At 41.8% G+C, this 18,424-nt stretch overlaps 1 protein-coding gene across 9 annotated transcripts in view; it reads right to left on the bottom strand.

Moving 5' to 3' along the window:
- adgrb1a (adhesion G protein-coupled receptor B1a) overlaps positions 1 to 18,424 on the bottom strand; it is a 139,504-nt gene that overhangs the window by 98,341 nt on the left and 22,739 nt on the right. For all 9 annotated transcript variants that reach the window (XM_038712307.1, XM_038712309.1, XM_038712305.1 and 6 more), the window contains exon 2: positions 5,099 to 6,054. In XM_038712307.1, coding sequence (XP_038568235.1) covers positions 5,099 to 5,891 — 793 coding nt within the window. In that variant the 5' untranslated portion in view covers positions 5,892 to 6,054. The remainder of the gene's footprint in view (positions 1 to 5,098; positions 6,055 to 18,424) is intronic.

Below are 18,424 nucleotides of genomic sequence, written 5' to 3'. Positions count from 1 at the left end.
TAGAGGATATTAAAGCCAGACTGAACCTGTACTTCCTCCAGAAAGGAGAAGTCATACATTTTAGAGTCAATGCCCCAGTGTTTGCATTTGGGACGCATTTCATAGTGTGGAGCGTTTCATTTAGGTTTGGTCAAAGCAGCTCTATTCAAGTTTGACAATCACTTGTTCTGTAGGTGCTTGACTACTAGTTTAAGATTAACAATAAATAACTGTTAATTAATTAACAATATGTACAGGTTTCCGTACATGCTGCAGTGGCTTTTTCATTGGTCTGGTTCATGTGATGTATTTGCCAATGACTGATGACCAATTGAACATAAATAAGAAGATTTCTCCTGACTGTATGAGGTAATGAGGACTGCATAAAGGTTCCACTAAAAAACTAACCAGTGCACAATAGACTGTGGGTGGAGGCTGTAATGGGTATAAAGAAGCTGTGCTTCTTGACCACATTGGGAGGAGCTTTGGAAACGGGGAAGGCCTTGTTGTTGTTTTATGATATATTCCCACTGAATTGGGATAAAGGGTTTTCAGTTCACCCGGTCTCTATGTCCCATATACAGTAGGCTTGTGCCGATTGGCAATTGGATTTCCTATCAATGATTGAAGGGATTGTTTTTTCATGCAATATTAAGGCGATATTAACAAACTCACTATCAGAACTAAGATGACATAAAAACAGTCTCTACAACCTGCACCACATTGCAGTGTTTCCCATTCCTTGATTTATTTGTGGCGACACGACACAATATCAACGCTGACTGCAACATTTATTCATTTAGCTGACGCTTTTATCTAAAGCGACTTACAATTGCTATACATGTCAGAGGTCGCACGCCTCTGGAGCAACTAGGGGTTAAGTGTCTTGCTCAGGGACACATTGGTGGATGGGTCATAGTGGGGGATTAATATTAGTAAAATCATAATTCATTGTGGCGCTGCGTGCAGCGCATTGATTCACTCACCACCTCGCTCTCTCTTTCTGTCTCTCTCACAAGCCCAGGTAACAGAGCCGTGTGTTTATAGAAAAACTACTGCATTCAAGTTAACTCTAAGAAGTTAGTCTATCTATTTCCTTAACATTACGCTGTCAATGTCTGAGACTCACCAAATAAGTTATATAAATAATTCAAATAAGTTATAAGCAAGCATGTAAGGAGCCTAGCTAATAAGGATAGCTTGGTTAACGTTAGAATACAGCTGTGTTGTTGAGGTTAGCATGCTATTAATTACACCCCCACCACACCACACCCCGCGTGTGCGTGGCGCCACAGTTACACAGTTCTGTGGGAAACATTTTATTGTGCATTTACAGATGTTTCTGGTGGTTCCTCTTAAAGCTAAGAAGCCTGTTGCTAACAAGCCTTGCCAATCGGTGATCTCAAGTAGCCATGATAGCGAAGAACGCCCAAGCCTAGTCCCATACCTACATTTAAAGAATATGCAAATATCACACAAAGGCCCCAAAGTTGGTTTCAGACCTGGCCCTTGCAGTGCTACCAACTGAGCCTTTTCTCTGTTTCTCTGTGCAGAGTGCTTTTAGTCTGTGACACTGTGTCCTTGTTTGGTTATTTTTCAAGCTTTATTAAATATTTCACACTTTAAAATGATTGCAAAGCTGAAAGTGAGACTGCATGATGTGTAACCAATGTCATGGATGATGTTGATCTCTTAGCATTGTCGGTAAGCTGTATCTGTCCTCCTTCACCTTCGGTTTGTTGGTCATTTCAGGCACTTTCTCAAAGTTATCACGATCGTGTCTCTTTTGTTCAGATTGAGTCATGTGTTTTCTCATCTTCTCACATCTCTCTGATCCATCCTTTAATCACTCACTGCCTCCGCTGCTGTTTTCCCCTTCTGTCCACTGAGGGCTAACAAATTAATCCTTTCCTGCTCGTGTCACGCTACATTTTGTGACACAAATCAAACCACATCTACACGCAAGCACAAGTACACATTGGAGGTCTACCAAACTGGATTTTAATGGACAATATTTCTGAAGCTACCAACAGCCAATGTTTTGTCCCAAAACCTTTAACTTTGACCATTTGAATGTCAGAACATTCCAAAAATAGCCATGAAATCAGCAGTCCTCTCAACTTAAAGGTTAAAGATTTATCACACAGCACAGGAGCTGTGTTCACACAGTGAGCTATGGACATGTAAAATGGACTAAATGAAAATATTTTTTATAATATTTCCCCCCACCAAAAAAAATAACATTCCTGCTAGTCAGGGACAAAGAGCCTCTTAATTGAAACCAGAGTGAAGCTGATAAAAACAATGATGAAAAATGAGGTGCATACTTTCATCTTTTAAATTTGATCAAAAGGTCACATTATCTATACAGGTTAAGTTCACTGACATAGTAATCAAGCTGCACCATATCTGTCATACAAGAGGTCGAACACACTCACAAGGCAACATCCAATATTGTATTGTGATAGAAGGGTAACACTGACCCAATCAATCTGAAAGTCAATATATTAATCTAACCATTCATCCGATTCACACAGGGCCACCCCTGCCCCTATGAGGGTGGAATGTATTAATAAAGAAAATGCACTTATACTTCCGTTTTCATCTTTGCACATTGTCATATTATGTTTTCTTCAACAATAAACTTTTTAACAGTGATTAATGTATCATTGATTAATCAATACCATGCCTACCAGGAACTGAAAGAACAAAAGTGACAAAGAGCTTTATAGGCTGTACCAGTATTGTAAGACACCATAGAGAAATAACTCTTAAATTACAATTTTTCTTCGATCATCATGAAAAACACTAAGGTAACAGCTCCTCGCCGCTTCTAGCAGCGTCCACTAAAAATGATATTACTGAGGCAGATGCATATCTTGCTACTGATTGTTTAGGGTGAAACACAACAACTCTCTCCCCAGAAAGAAAACCCAACACAATTACTAGATAAGAATGTCGATAATGGACAATTCTGCCAAACTGTGGATTATATTTTTTTAAATCAAATGCCAATGCTTTCTGCAATATCTGCAAATGACATATATGGTATGGTTAAGGTTAGACAATGAAAACACTTGGTTAAGGTTAGGGAAAGACTTCCACTCCTGCACTGGCACTGGAGGTAAATTGTGATTTGAGTGTCGAATATATAGATGTATATTTTAAATTGGTTTAAATGAACATGATGTCAGGCTGAATGAAACACAATGCCAATTCACTCTGATTATCAAGCTACCTCTAGAGGGCACCAGAGAAAATCTGTTGAGGAAAATGCTGTTTGGACTGCATTCTCTTTCCATGTATTTCCATGAACTTTTATGCTTTGGGTAACTAGGGCCAAGGAGATGTTGAGCACATTGCCTATAATAATCCAGACTCCTTTTCTAGCCCCCATGAGCTGGACATGAGCAGAGCTTGAGGGCTGACAGCAGGTCTCGCCCCTCCATCTGCTACTGGGCGGGACCTTCAGTCCCTCTGCAGAGAGGGAGTGAAGGAGGCCGGGAGACAGACTGTAATCTATGAACTCCTCCGTTATTGAAGGCACTCAGACCAAACAGGTCCGGCTGCGTATTGCCTGACCCTGGCCCAACAACTATCTATCCTCATCAAGCCTCGTCCACCTCAGACGATTCCAGCTCTCAGCTTTTGTCAGCCTCTTCACTCTCCTTTAATCTGCTCTCCTTCTCTCTCTCACTCTTGTCTCTGTATCTATTGTCTTTCCTTCATCCATCACTCACAGCTATCACCCCTCTATTCCCATCTTCACTCCACAGCAGGCCATAACTGCCCGGCTCCCTGATCTATGTCTACACAGCATCTATTACATCTCTGCATCTTTTTTATTTTCATCAACCAATCCAATCCAACCAGTCACCTGTACGGCCAGTTCGCCCTTGTGCGTTGATGCGCACAGTGGGAGAAGAAAAGCTATAATGCGTCCTTGTCTGTCAATCTCTACAGAAGCCAACAGTGGATGGTATATTTATTTTTTATTTTTCACACCTTAAGGCACAAACAGCCCACACCCCACTGTTGAGCACCATAAGCAGGATTACATAAGTGTGATAACTAGCGGAGAGGAGGCTGGGGCGGCAAGGGGATATTAGCTGCTCTGGAGACTGGAGGAGGATAAGGCAGGAGATACCCACCGCAACATCTTCCCTGCTTGGTTGGCTTCCCACGACTGGCTCAGTATCAGCCCACTATCAGCCTGGGGAGGGAAAGAATAGGAGGCAGCGATGGTGGCTCAGAAGAGGAGGAGGAGGACCGAGAGAATAAGACCACAGGCTGATTAGGGAAAGCAACTGAGAAAAGCAGAGGAAGGAGGAAGAGATAGATGGTGGAAAGGTTAGGGGGAGAAAGGGGAGCTGAGAAATGTTCCATCCCTCTGGCCAAAGTCCTGACGAAGCCAGGATAGAGATGTCAGGCCACATCCTGTCTACCGAGGGAAGGGAAGGGGAGCAGGGATCAAGCAGCAGACAATTAGACTTCAAGCCACAGGCCCTTATCCAATCGTATTTCTGCCTTTCTCCTTCTATGCCACTCTTTTGTCTCTCTTTTTATCCCATCCCCACATCTGAGCGTCCCCAGAGCTATCCAATATCAGCACTTGATTCTACTCTGTTTCCACAGAAAATTTCCCGGAGGCCGATCGAGTGTCTCTCCCTGGGCCGCAGAGGGACAGAATACGGTGCCGACCTCACAAGGTCACAGAGCTAGCTTCCATCAGATGAAACCCTAAACCTTCCGATTGCCTCTTTCTGTCCCTCTTTCTCTCTTCTACTTCAGCCAAAGCACTCTTGCTTTTGAGCCAATGCCACACAATTATCCTCACTTTTCACAAATCATACACATTTTCACAGGCTTGATTGCTACTGAAGATGCCATTTTGCTGAGAGCAAGCTAAACTCTGAGACTCATGCTGACCTTTCACGGGCAGACACAAAAAAAAATCCCCCATAGTTTCTTGAAAGCAAGGCTCGCCTTTCACTATTGTTTTACAGAGACGCAGATCCAGTCATTAATCTTACCACTTGAATCTGTGCAAACTGCGCAGCCGATGTATGAACTATAATGTAATCCCCATTTTTTCTTATATAAAAGCTTTTCTACTCACCATTAATCCCAGCATCTCTTCCAATCTCCTTCACGCTGGGTAAACAGTTTTCCAGGTAAACTCCATTGTGATAACAGCTATCCCCCTCACTGAGTTGTGGTGGCGGCTCCCAGCACAAACATGGAGTCTGCATGATGCCACAGGGCCTGTTAGACGTGCTGGAGGCCAGACAGTCCTCCAGCCACTGGCACAGCATCTGACAGGCCGCCATGCTGGGGTTGCGCTTTCCCACCACCAGGTACTCTGTTTTGAAATCCCCGTCACCATCCGTGATGGGCGTGCCCACCGGAGGAGGTCCCTTTCTCATTTGGAGGAACTGCTTTCCGGCCTCTAGGAAGGCCACTGGCGCAGAGGTATCACACAGCCTCACCACCTCGTTAAAGCTCTCCATGCCCAGGTAGGTACGTGTGGTCTCCAGGAAGGAGTCATATTGGAAGGTGCGGAGCTGTGACGGCACGCAGTTCTTGGTAGGTTTCGTGACTTTGATAAAAATAGTGTAGCGCCGCGGATCAGGGTTCTGCAGGGTCCAGGAGCAAGGCATGGTGGGGAACACTGATGATGAAAGGAAGAAGCCGAAGAAGCGGCTCTGGACTAAGGTGGAGCAAGAATCAGACTCTGGTCCTGAGGGGGCTGCGTGGCACCAACCCTCCATCAGCAGCAGAGGGGCAACATACAAGAGTAGCACTGTGATAGGCCACCTTGCTTGGCCAGGAATCCGAGAAACAATGCTTGTCATGGTTTGCAGACGAAGGGAAGGAGAAGGTATCATAGGTTGATGGCTGGTTCTGGGCATCAGATGACTCTACTTCCAGCTGTGTAACGCAATGGAAGAAGAGAAGGAGGATGAAGGGGGAGAGGAAAAGGAAGTGGTTAAGGAGGATGGGGAGGAAGGTTGCTCTCAAAGATCCAGCAATCGGCCCATGGCTGCATAAGTCGACCCCGAGATTCACAAGAACCTGTAAAATGGAAGAGACAAGATAGGAATTAGACTTTGTATCTGATCAGACAACGGAATAGGATTACACTGATTTTATTTATCCCTGCAATGAGAAATCTCTATCAGCTGTTACTTTTTGCGTTGTAAACTAAGAGCAAGTGCAGTGACTTGGGCCGAGGAGATCAACAAGATGAACAGAAGCAGATGGAGGGAGGGAGCCCGTGAGTTAGTTATGCTTTTCTTCATTACGCAAGTTCAGATTGGTCTCTTCCTTAGAGGCAACTGTTTTCCTCACATGTCTGTTCCCATATTTCATCTGCCAGCTCATTAATTTGTCCAATTATATGAATATTAATTCCAAAAAAGGAAACACCTGCAGTCATTCATCACTCCACTTTATCAGGGATAAGCCACTGACCGCAACGCCATGATCAATAGTATTCTTTCTTAAAAACAATTAGTTGATGTTTTGCCTTTAAACACACATTCAAAAGAAAATAGCAATATATTTCACTTTTTGGCCCCTTTCTTCAATTACACGTCTCTTTTCCATTTTATGCAGGGCTGCTTCCCCTTGAGTAGCATTGTCGTTGTAAGTTGTTATAATCAATGTTTCTTTTTTTTTTTTTATGCTATATTGCAGAAAATAGTTTTAGGATGGTTTATTCACAGCTAAATTGATAAGAGGTTTTGGGAAAGTGATTCATTTGAGTTGGGTCATTTAAAAATATGCTGGTATGCAACATTAGAATGCATTCATCAATACCACACATAATTTACACCAACAACACCAACGCCCAGTTCCCCTTAGCACTCTGAGTCTTTCAGATGCTTTTTTAGTTTTTTTTTTAGTCCACAACTTAACTGTTTTGGTACAGTCTCACTGCTCTCATCATCTCATTTCTAGCCACAAAAGGCTGCTGTTTTCAGTGAAAAAGATCTGATAAAACTGCTTCGTGCTACCTGCCCCACAGACAGTCAAAGTCAGTGATTAGCTGGTGAAGATAGTGGAGCATTTAGGAGCTGAAGAGCCAGATATTGCTCTCAGGAGTTTTGGGAGTACCAGTACCTCTGATTGGTATCATTTCCAATATACATCCCGTTAAGCAAATTTGTTATTTTTTTATCGAAATGAATGATAATGTGGCTCTATGTCTGCTGGATGAGGAAATACGTAACTGTTTGCGAACATTTTGGCCATATCAACTTTATACGGTGGAAATATGTCAGCGTTGTGTTTACAGTTTTCTGTGCTGCCCCCAAGTGGTCAATGGTATAAATCAAATGCAGAGGCTTATATATTCAAAGTTTATGGCATAGTAGCAGTTTAAAAATAGTAATAACAAATCATGCTTTTTAAATTGAATGACAAAACCAGTAAGAGTCAAATAAGAGGGTGCTTTGTTGTGGCACAGTGGTGGCCCCGCCTACCAAATACATCACACACGGTAGCCAGCATATATTCCTAACATCAGACAAAACAACAGCCCCACACACTGACAGAAAAAGTGAGCATCGAAATCAGATATAATGTGTTCAAAGATGGTCTAATCAGAGTCCAGCGGAGTCCACCATCCAGGTCTTGAAGAGCTTGGGCTGAAATAATGCCTAAAATTAGTTCCACCTGGCCACAAATCCAAACGACAAGGGAAATGTGGCAGCAACTTTGACAGCCGGCACCACTGGATCCCTGTCCAGCTCCTTGTTATAGATTTCAGATGAAACGAACCTGGCGGCAGCATGGCGCTGTGTAGCCAGCACTAGCATAGTGAAGCGTCCCACTGATCAATCATAATGATCTGTAGGCCTGACTGAAAGAGAGTCTGGAATAATCGTGTTTGTGTGTATGAGTGCGTTTCTACGGGGAAGGGGGGGGGGGGGGGGGGGAGTTAAAGATAAGTCGTCAGAACCAATAAAACACAATCTAAACAGAAAATCCTTCTAAAGCAGGCCTTCAGGGGAAAGTTCACTGTATCGTCTCTGCAGAATGAAGTTTCCTTTCCAAACAAACTTAATTAAGCAAACTTTAATCAAACTGTGCATCTGGCCTTGTCAGCAGGAGCATTTTTTTCTCTTTATTGATAACAAGCTCATTCTGGAAGCTATATCAAACAGCTCAAGACCAAAAATCACTCATACTTTTTGGTCTTTATTCAGTTGTTTCTTTTTACTGGAAGGTACACCTATTTAACAGCAAATTAAATAGTATTATATTAAATGTTCTAATGGTGTGTGTACCAATAATATGGTAGTTTTTTTAAAGCATAAAGAAAGAGAAACAGACCTTAAGATTATTGGAACCTAAAGACTTGATATAACACAATAAAACGGCTATTTCCACCAGCATGCTGGTTTAAGTCCCGACCATCAAAGAGAAGCAAATTTTAAACCACTGACGTCAACACACTGGACCACATGTAGACTTGGATTAGAGCTGCGTCACTAAGCAACACTCAAAATCCTGCAAGAACATAAATTATTGTGTGTTCCTGACTGACTTTGCTCACCATATTTGGCCAGTTTCTTTCTCCCATTACATACTGTTGAGTGCCTTTGGGCTCATTTCACCAAATTCCCAACATGCAAGCTGCAATTTGCAACAAGAGATCGTGTCCGCGCTCTCATTTTGGCATGTTTGGCAAACTTATCTGCAAGTGGCAGTCAGTGCTCGCAAATAGCTTTTGTGAAGCAGGTTCCAGTCCTGAAATTTAAAGATCAGAATGCAAAAGATTAGAATCTTTAAACACCAACTGAATCAGACTGGGACAGACTCACTTCAACTTTGTCTGATTAGTCATAACACCTAAACTACATCACAATTGTTTCAACAACCTTAATACCACCATTATGGTTCTGTTAATACTACATTGTGTTTGCATTCACAGTGCTAACACTCTGTATTGTCATAAATTTTGAGCTACATGCAGATATTCCACAAAGACCCTCGTGGGCATGGGCAGATGACAGATTTTATGCCACGTGAACCTTCAAGGATCCTTAAGGCCACAGGGAAAGTATAATTAGAAAACAATGCCCACAATCTGTATATTTCTGAAGCTCAAGATTTTGTAGAAAGTCCAGACTGAATGGTTTAAAGAGTTAATTACAATTCCCAAACCTCTGTATATAGAAATACTTTAAATTGAGCAAGACTGTGACTTTTTTGTGTTAGTGAATTAATATTTTGAGCTGTAATTATGTACATGGCTCTGATATGAACCAACCTCCCTCCAGAATCGAGCCAGCTTTGCAGTCTTCTCTTGGGGAATGCAGTGAAAATGTTCCAACAATAAAACAAGCCCTTTGTGAGGCTGAAATAACCCCTGGTATAATTCAGGGGTGTCAATTCCCCAAACCCTAAGCTATGGCAAAGCCCCTGTATCTAACATCACATGCAACCTTTTCTTTTGGTACAGTGATTCATCTTGTCTCATTTTATCTCAGCCCGTCTCACGTCTCACTCTGCCTCTTCCTTTTTCACCCTACCTCGGCCTGGGAGCTCTCTAACTTCACCGCATACCAAATAACATCCAGGGAAAAGTACCAAGTTCTCCCCAGACAAGCCTGACAGTAATGAAATGAATAGAGCTTTAACAGAGGATAAAGAGCTGCTCTTTATTGACAGCTCTGCCTCATTTATTGCTAGACCCCCCACACACCTCCTCCTCCTCCTCACCTGCAGCAGGGGAGTCTGAACGTGAAACATGCAGCACTCCATTGGAGCTTCCTGTTCATGTCACGCCTCCCATCATTGCCAACACCAGGCACTGCCCCCCGCCTCCCTACCTCCAACCCCGAAACACACACACACAAAGACACCCATCGTCCTGTATCGATCTATCATGTTTGAGAAGCTAACAGATGGAGATCAGCTATTAACACACTACTCTGCTGCAGAGGACAACAGAATATGGGAGTGAAAGAAGAGCCAGAGCTGCACAGTGGCAGTTTGCTGAATGAAATCTGACCTGAAGATTAAACTTGATGTTCGCTGTCAATTAATCAATGCTACTCTTTCAATCTCTGTGGTTACACGTTGTATTCTGGTTTTTGAAAGGCCAGCAGGCACCAAGGGCTGCAAGATTTCCCCAGCTCACAGAATAACACTGAGCTCTGGTAATTCCAGGCTTTTCTAGGTGCAGCACAGAATCTAGCATGGGTGCTAGTGAGTATGGCATATATAAAGGCAGACACAAACAAAAGCCCTTATGTGTAGAATTTGTGCATGATTATATAATCTTTCAGTTTCTTCCTGATGTGTTTTCTTTGGAGAAAATTTAGATAATTTGTCAGTGAAAAGGGGTCTAGTGTGTGCTGATTCAGCCCATTCATTCTCATTGTCTGTGGGTGGAGTGATTCTTAAGGAGTGATTCAGTGATTCAGTATTGCACTTCGAAACAACTGGGGGAAAACAGGTCAAAATTGGTGCAGCAATGGCCGAGATATCCTAACTTTTAGTCCCTAGCGTGGCTCGCACTCCAAAAACAGAGTATCGTTCTCTTCTCATAATCCGAATGGGCATCTTTCAGTAGACCCTCCCTTGGGAAGTGTTTTTTTAAAAACTTGAACAATGTCAAAACTCAGGTTCATGAGATGTTCAAACAACAGCAGTTTATTCATGGAGCTGCTGTCCATGTACTCAGTTGCCTGGGCACATTCATATTCAGACTGAGGAAGTTCTTCACTGGGTGGGGATTTTAGTATTCTGTAGCTGTGGAATTATTCATTCCTTTCAGCCTATGGCTGGAACAGCAAGCAATTAAAAGAACAAAGGTGTTGCATTAGCCAGCAGCCTAAAAGCATGACTCCATGTAAACATGCCCAACAGGCTGGCTCTGTGAGCGAGTCAGAACAATGGCCCAATCACAGAGGAGCAACAGTCCCTCAGAAAGAGTTGTAGAGGGAGAGAGAGATAGAGCCAGAGACAAAGAGAGCACTGATGAGAAAATGATAGAGTCGCATGACGCATCACTTCTCACATCAGCAGCACCAGGATTACAGGCTGATTAGCAGAGTAACACAGGGACCTGCTGCCACACTGCCATCTAAACTACAAGGCAAAAAGCCACAAAGCTGCAAGACGCAGACGAAGTACAAATTGCTCCACTGTATCATCAAATGATTTCACATGCAAAGGATCCACTCCATAAGGGTAGCCTGATATAAGTTGATGAAATTATATTTTTCTTTAAAATCAGATGTGCTCCAGTAAATCACTAGTCCTCACAATAAACACAGGTCCAACGGTATTAAATCCTCTACAAAATGTACAAAAATACTAACCTTAAAACGTGGCATGTGTTAAATAACCAAATGAAAACAACCATAGACTGTGTGAACTGATAACTACATAAAGGTTCATCAGTGTTGCCAGCCTGAGAAAAGGATAATCTGAAAATGCAGCATGAGGGTCTTGGTCTGTTGTGATTTTGTTTCCTTAACTTATGAATACATTCTCCCTCCCAAGTCGTCGCATACAAACGCTCGGTCAAGAGCCCTTGGCCTTACTTTTTAACACACTAGGCTCTGCAGTCAAGTTAACAACAAATATGCTAGTCTGGTCAAGTTAGCAATAATAAATCTGCAACGTCCGGTTAGACTTTCAAAACAAACACATGGTTAACGCTGTGAAACGCCTGCCGTTTGGTGAGGTTTAGCCACCAAACTACTTTGTTAGGTTTCAGGAAAAGTTTATGGTTTGGGTTAAAACACAAGTTAAGTTACATAACTAAATTTATTTATTTAATTTACGTAACTAACATAACATTTGTCATTTACGTATGTACATACTGTAGCTTAACTTTTATTGAAGTCCAGAATTCAACGTTGACCTCTGGTTTCACACGAGAAATGAACACTGCTCTCTTGGGTGAAAGTCCGGTGTTTGTTTGCTGCTCTTTATACTATATCCCCTGACACTTACCTGACATATAATGCTTGTAGCACTAAAGGGCTTTTCAGTGCATTTAAAAAAGTCCTAAATGACAATTCTCCTATACATATATTTTATTATAATAATTTTTTCATTGCATACTTTACATTTTCACTGACATTTCCAAACCCAAGCTGTTCAGTTTCAAAATTTAGGGCAGTGGTCCCAACGTTGGCCTTGAAAAATTAACTTATCCAGTAATTCATACATTACTTTGTCAAGACAAAAGTCATCAACAAATATTTTTGAAGGTCACCTCCTGTTTCTTTACACACTTTTACTAAAGACACAGAGACTGAGCTAATGGATGTGTATCTGCAGTGAACTGAGTGTGGAGGGCAATACTGATTTGCTGCTGTGTCACTTTTAAACTTCTGAGGAATTATCCAGAGAGGCAACCTTGACGAATAAGAACAACACATTGAGGTAATCATTCCATTGGCTTTTTAGGTGCCTTATTCACTTCTTCACTCACTGCACTGTTAAAATCAAAATACTATTATTATGCCTTTCAATAGGAACTTCGCAGGCTTGCCTGGATTCTGATGTATGCCATATTTTTATACTATGTAGTGTGTGGGGGTGAAATTCACAGTAAAAATGTTGATGCACAAATTTGAAAACATGTAGCACTTCCAAGTAAATGAATACTCACATCTTAAGTCAATAGCATGTTTATACAATTGTTTGTATAGTTGTGTAATATTAAATTGATTTTTGTATAATTAGTTCGAACGCTGTGTTTTTGCAGTAAGAGGCCTCATTGTAGGGGGATGTAGACAACATGGAGAGAGAGGGGGAGAAAGAAATATGGGATGCAACAAAGGATCCAGGTAGAGTCAAACTAGGGATGCCGCAGGTATATGGTGAGATTGTAAACCACTAGGCCACCAGGATGCCTGACCGGAAGTGCTAGCTAGCTACATTCTTGATAAATGTGTTGACAGCCCCCCGAAGCCCCGACCCTTACCACAACCATCAGAAATGTTAGAACCTAAACCTCAGTCACTGAATGTATGCATGTCAACCGGCTAACCCTACCTGTTAGCACATCGGCCGTGAGGAGTTCACTTGGCCTCCCTTGTGTTGCTGCAACGTAGGAAACGGTGGCGTTTCGTACAGACGCTGAAGGGTACCTTTAGCGTAAAATCCTTACGCTTTGTCACGCTGTCTGAAAGCGTCAGTTATGGCGCATTGAGATGAGAATGGGTTGGACACATTGATCCTTATAGGTCATGAAATAGTTTTTTTTAAAGGTGGTTTTAGTTAATTAGTTTGGTCTTTTAAGCAGGCTGGTAGCTGTAATCAACTGGGATTCACAACACTAACAATGGATTCTGATTACAGCAAAAAACAACAACAAAGAAACAAAAAGTATGATTTAGTTCAGTGTGTCCCAGTGTGCCAAAAGATCGCTACATAACTTACTTTTAATGAAGCTCCAGAGCTATGAGGCGGTGATCAGTGAAAAAAAAGTAGTGTATTTATCCATGGCTTGGAGAAACAACACAGGCAGAAAGTGTTTGATATCCAAGCATATTTTATAGTTTGTCAGTTGGATTCTACATCAATCATCAAAGCAGTCCTTACTCTGAATGTGTAAGTGTAAATCCAGCAAAGCAAAGTTCTCTTCCATGACAGTTGTCTTGAATCCACTCAGTACCACCCATTTTCCTCCTCTTTGGAAACACATGAATGGAATCCTGGATTGACGTAAGCTAGAGGGTTAATGGAAAAAGCAAGCTGGAGGAATACCGGCAGGGTCTTTTCTCAACAAAGTGCTGCTGTTTCTGTACAGCTGCACTCTGATAGCTGCAACAACCAAACCTGCGATGTCTCGCAAGGCTCCAAAATTAAACAGATAATCATCTGTCTCTGCTGATGAATGTGTTTACCGTGGTAAATGTCAAAGCCTTTCTAATAAGCAGAGGGAAGACGTCACACAAACACACACACACACACACACACACACACACACGCTCACTATTATTCGGATATACATTTCATTACAGCTCCCACAGAGCTTAATGGGAAGTCTTACAGTGTAAGTGTCAAATGTTTAATTGATGAGAACAGACTTAGACTAAAGTGATAAACAGTAGTGGATTTTAAAAGAAAAAAATAACATGCACAATTTTAAATCCACAGTCTGTTTTATGTCAAGTAATAGATTTGTCCCTGTATATCTATCTGTGCAAGCAGAACACAGTTGGCTTTACAGACAGAGTGTGTGTGTGTGTGTGTGTGTGTGTGTGTGTGTGTGTGTGTGATATAGAAATCATACCAGCATTGTGTAGGAGGAAGTTACTTTACAGTTAAAAAATCTGCCAGGCAACCTGTCTTATCTTCAAATGCCTTCCAACCATCCAATGATAGTTGATACATGACATGTACTGTATAACGCCAGGATTCCACTCAGTCCGGCTACGGCACGTTATGGCTGTCCCACTGTTTTGATGCTTCCATAGCCCGGTGTCAAAGTTCACTGGAAGCGTCTCCGAAGCGTTTCAGCAGCGGAGCGTGCAGCCTGCCGCACGTTATTGACTTGTTATTAATTTGTCCTTTTTGTGCTAACTACTACCTTCGTCACAGATCTGCTCTGTGCTGCTTGACACGGCTTGCGTCAAAAATAGACCTTCTACCCGTTCTCTGCGGAGCGAAGAGAAGAGCTGCTTCTAGGACGCTTCTGTGACGTGCTGCGGACGCGTCTGGTGGACTCACGAGCATTGACTATAATGGCTGCGATTAGCTTCGGCAACTGCAGCACAGCCGTAACGCGCCGTAGCCGGAGTCAGTGGATTTTAGTCGTAACGTGCCTTTCAACTATTACAGCACTGGAACGCTAGTAGATTTTAGAATCAAAAAATTTAATTTACAGCAAATTCTTGATTGCACACTATATAGGCTGACAAAGCTGTGTTCTCCTGCTGCAAAATCTGTTATTCTACAGTGACTTAGTTGAAGGCACGGAAGAACAACGGGGGAGTGTCAGACGACGCTCATAAACAAAACTTACCTGTTTCTTTGCTTGTATTGCAAACCAGCTATGTTTCCGACAGCAAAAATGGCATCACAAAGTGTAGAGGATGTTATGGGCAAGAATGACTTGAGAAAAAAAGCCGATGCTACATTAATGTTTACTGTACTTCAGTTCTGTTAATTAGTATTTTGCTTCAAAATGACGTACGTAGTTATTTTTTACCCAAATCATGATCTTTTCCTAACCCTAACCAAGTAGTTTTTGTGCCTAAACCTAACCAAATTGCAACGTTTTGAAACTATAATAACGTGCCGTTTCACAATGGCGATGTTTTGAAACGCTAGTGTTTTATTTTGAAAATCTAACCGGACTTCACATATTTGTTGTTGCTAACTTGACCGCGTAACCATACATGTCTATAAATGACACTAAAGGGGCATCAAAATGCGTGAAAGAATGTGTTGAGAGATACATGTTTTTGGAATGTGCAGCGCCCCCTATGGGTCTAGCTCATAATGCTTGGACATGCCTATTTCCAAAAGTTAATGTATCAAGATTTATCATGATAGCACAGATAGTCTATTGAGTTAAAACCAATTTCCTGCTAAGCGCTGCCCTTTGCAAAGTTTTTTGATTGATCATCAGCAGCCATGTTTCTGGTGCGTTGGTGTATCTCAGTTCCACAAGGCTGTATACCAATTAGCTGTTACTTATAGCCCCACCACCAGGCCGAATGGGGTCATATTTATTGTGAAGCATTTGCACATCATGGGGCAAAGTTTCATGTCTCTAGCTTGTTCCAGCTCTCTGCAAACAGCATAACAAGTTTGAACCCTCATAATAATTAAAACGGTAATAATATTGTTCAGCTTGCTGACTCTAAATTAAGCTTTGCAACTGGTGGCAGTCAGCCACTGCTGCAAATGTGGCCAATGCAAGCCATATAACACAAACAAGACCAAGATGAAAAGGTGAAACAAGATGTAGAGGGGGCCTAGGTCAAATGGAACACGCTATATTACATCCCATACTTTAGTACCATTCCACTGATGGTGGTAAAGCATCAAGAAATGTGCCAGAAGAAAACTGCTACTCTAAGCAAAGATGGATGAAAACAAAGCAGGTTTTTAGATTTAAAAAGAAGGAAATGTAATTTGAACTGTAGCTATGTCAAATATTGTGTCAAAATCTTTACGGCAAAAATAAGTTTCTCAAATAAATAAATCTCTCCATTAGATTTCGATTATCCTTGTGTTGGTGCAACACAAACAAGGAGGGCAGCACAGATGTCCACAGTTAACTTCTTGGCAATCTGGTCAGGAGTCTGTTATCCTGTTATCTTTCTCTTAAGTGTTGGACAGATAAAACCAACTGACAGACTGACACTGTCATCCTCATGGCGGACTAATAGTGGAGCAGAAAAAATTCTCTGCTGTCAGTCTATATCAGTCAAAGCCCGCAGTGTGGGGTGCAGACAGCAAACAGACGTCAGCATTGTTTACAGCACTGTAACTCTTGAGCCACTAAAGCACAATGAGTGTAATTGAACATGTCTATTATTAGGTTTACTGTACAGGCTGTGTATACTGTAGGAGTTGAGCAGCTCCAGTTGCACGCTGCTCTGTTCTTGAGTGTGAAATGAATTAAGAAACACGGGGACACGGAGAGCAATTATCCCATACACAACAGCCGATAGCTGCGTGGAAGTGGATACAAAGTTAAACATAGTCTTAATTGGATTTCACCAAGATGAGAATTTATGACATGTGTAACTTCAGATTACAGTCTTTCCACATACAGCACAAGTGGTTTTACAAACACATTAATGGGCTGATAATGACGAACAGATCCACAGTTTTTTTTGGATTTCTAACACTGGAGGCTGCAGTCACAGCAGTGCTCTGCCCACAGCCAGAAGAAAAAGCAAAGCGAGATTAGAAACATGATGCATGTGCCTGTATGTTTGTGTGTGTGTGTGTGTGTGTGTGTGTCAGTGTTATCACTCCCTCCTAATACGCCTATCTCTCGGTAGGGATGTTACTGATGGCAATGTGATGGTCCTTTTTTCCACTAGCGCCATAAGTCTCTGTATAATGGCCGCTTTGTTCTACGACGTAATCGCATTAATATGAAAGGCAATTGCTCTGGAAAGCAAATCAAATCAAGCCAGATCACATTCAGATGAAAATGAGTTAATCAGAAAAGCTATGTGTTTGCACAAAGAGAAGGGGATTAAAACTGAAAGAGGACATCATATGCAACTGGCTGCTTTCAAATGCCATTTCAGCTCTGTTCCAGCCAACTGTAAAATACATTTTACACAAACCTTTGAATTCCCATCATTTAGACTTTCAATGTGCTTGCATCAGTTAGACTAAAGACAGCTCCTTTATTACTTCTTCTAAAGTTAAAATATGCATCCACAAGGGAGGCTGAAATGGTATTTGAAGAATTTGTTAGGATTGATTTGTATCAGAGCGCTACGCAGATCTGGTTTTCTAACCAGCCGGCTCCCACAGTTCATTATATTAAGCCTGCCACAGCCCACAATTTACATTTAATGCCGGTTCCCATTACAGTTCACCAAAAGACGTATTAGTCTTGATTATAAAGCTCTATGAAAGAAGTTCCATCTGCATCTGCCATTACTATGATGGCCTACTGCATATATTTTAGACACAACAGGGGACTTTCTGAATAATAAAACCATACACTGCATGGAGCACAGATGCTTTCATACGAGGCTGACCAAGAGAGCACTTCTGCGGCGTAATACAGTGCATTTTATGTGAGTTCTATGGTTGCTAGTTGATTTATTCACTTATTATGTCATCCCAGTCAACATGTGTGTAAAATCTGGAATCGCCCAATTCATTCTTTTATATATAAATGTAAATATATATGTTTTTATTTCTTTTTTTAGGGCTTTTTTTGCCTTTATTTGTGACAGGACAGCTTGAGAGTGATGGGAAATGTGGGAGAGAGAGAGGGGACAACGTTGCAGGAAAGTGCCAGGGGTCGATTCAAACCCTGGTTGCTGCAGCCTTTGTACACGGGATGCACGCACTAGTGATGAGTGATGGCTAAAAACCTCTTTTGAGGTCAATGACCTTTGAATCACCTGTTCAGTGTCATCCCCCTCTGTTGCTGACTTATGGTGTTGAATGATGGCCAAAAACAGTTTTATAATAATGTAAATTACATCTGCGTGACAATTCTTGAGTTACGGCCAGAAATGTGTCTTGTGAGGTCTCAGTGACCTTTGACCTTTGACCACCAAATTCTAATCAGTTCATAGTTGAGTGGACGTTTGTGCCAAATTTGAAGAAATTCCCCTCAAGGTGTTCTAGAGATACGGATACTGGCAACCTGAAAACATAATGTACCAGTGATAGCTGTGGCCCGAGGCACAAAAGAAGAAAATTCTCCACTCGAGCTGAAATCCTTGCTTTGCTATTAAAGACATTTTTAGCAACA

Source organism: Micropterus salmoides, unplaced genomic scaffold (assembly GCF_014851395.1).
Source record: "Micropterus salmoides isolate LMB-PRFRI ecotype aquatic unplaced genomic scaffold, ASM1485139v1 Ms_hic_scaffold_11, whole genome shotgun sequence".
In the NCBI taxonomy this organism is placed as follows: domain Eukaryota; kingdom Metazoa; phylum Chordata; class Actinopteri; order Centrarchiformes; family Centrarchidae; genus Micropterus; species Micropterus salmoides.
Note: the sequence above shows the minus strand (reverse complement) of the source record. Positions and strands in the feature narration are given on the sequence as shown.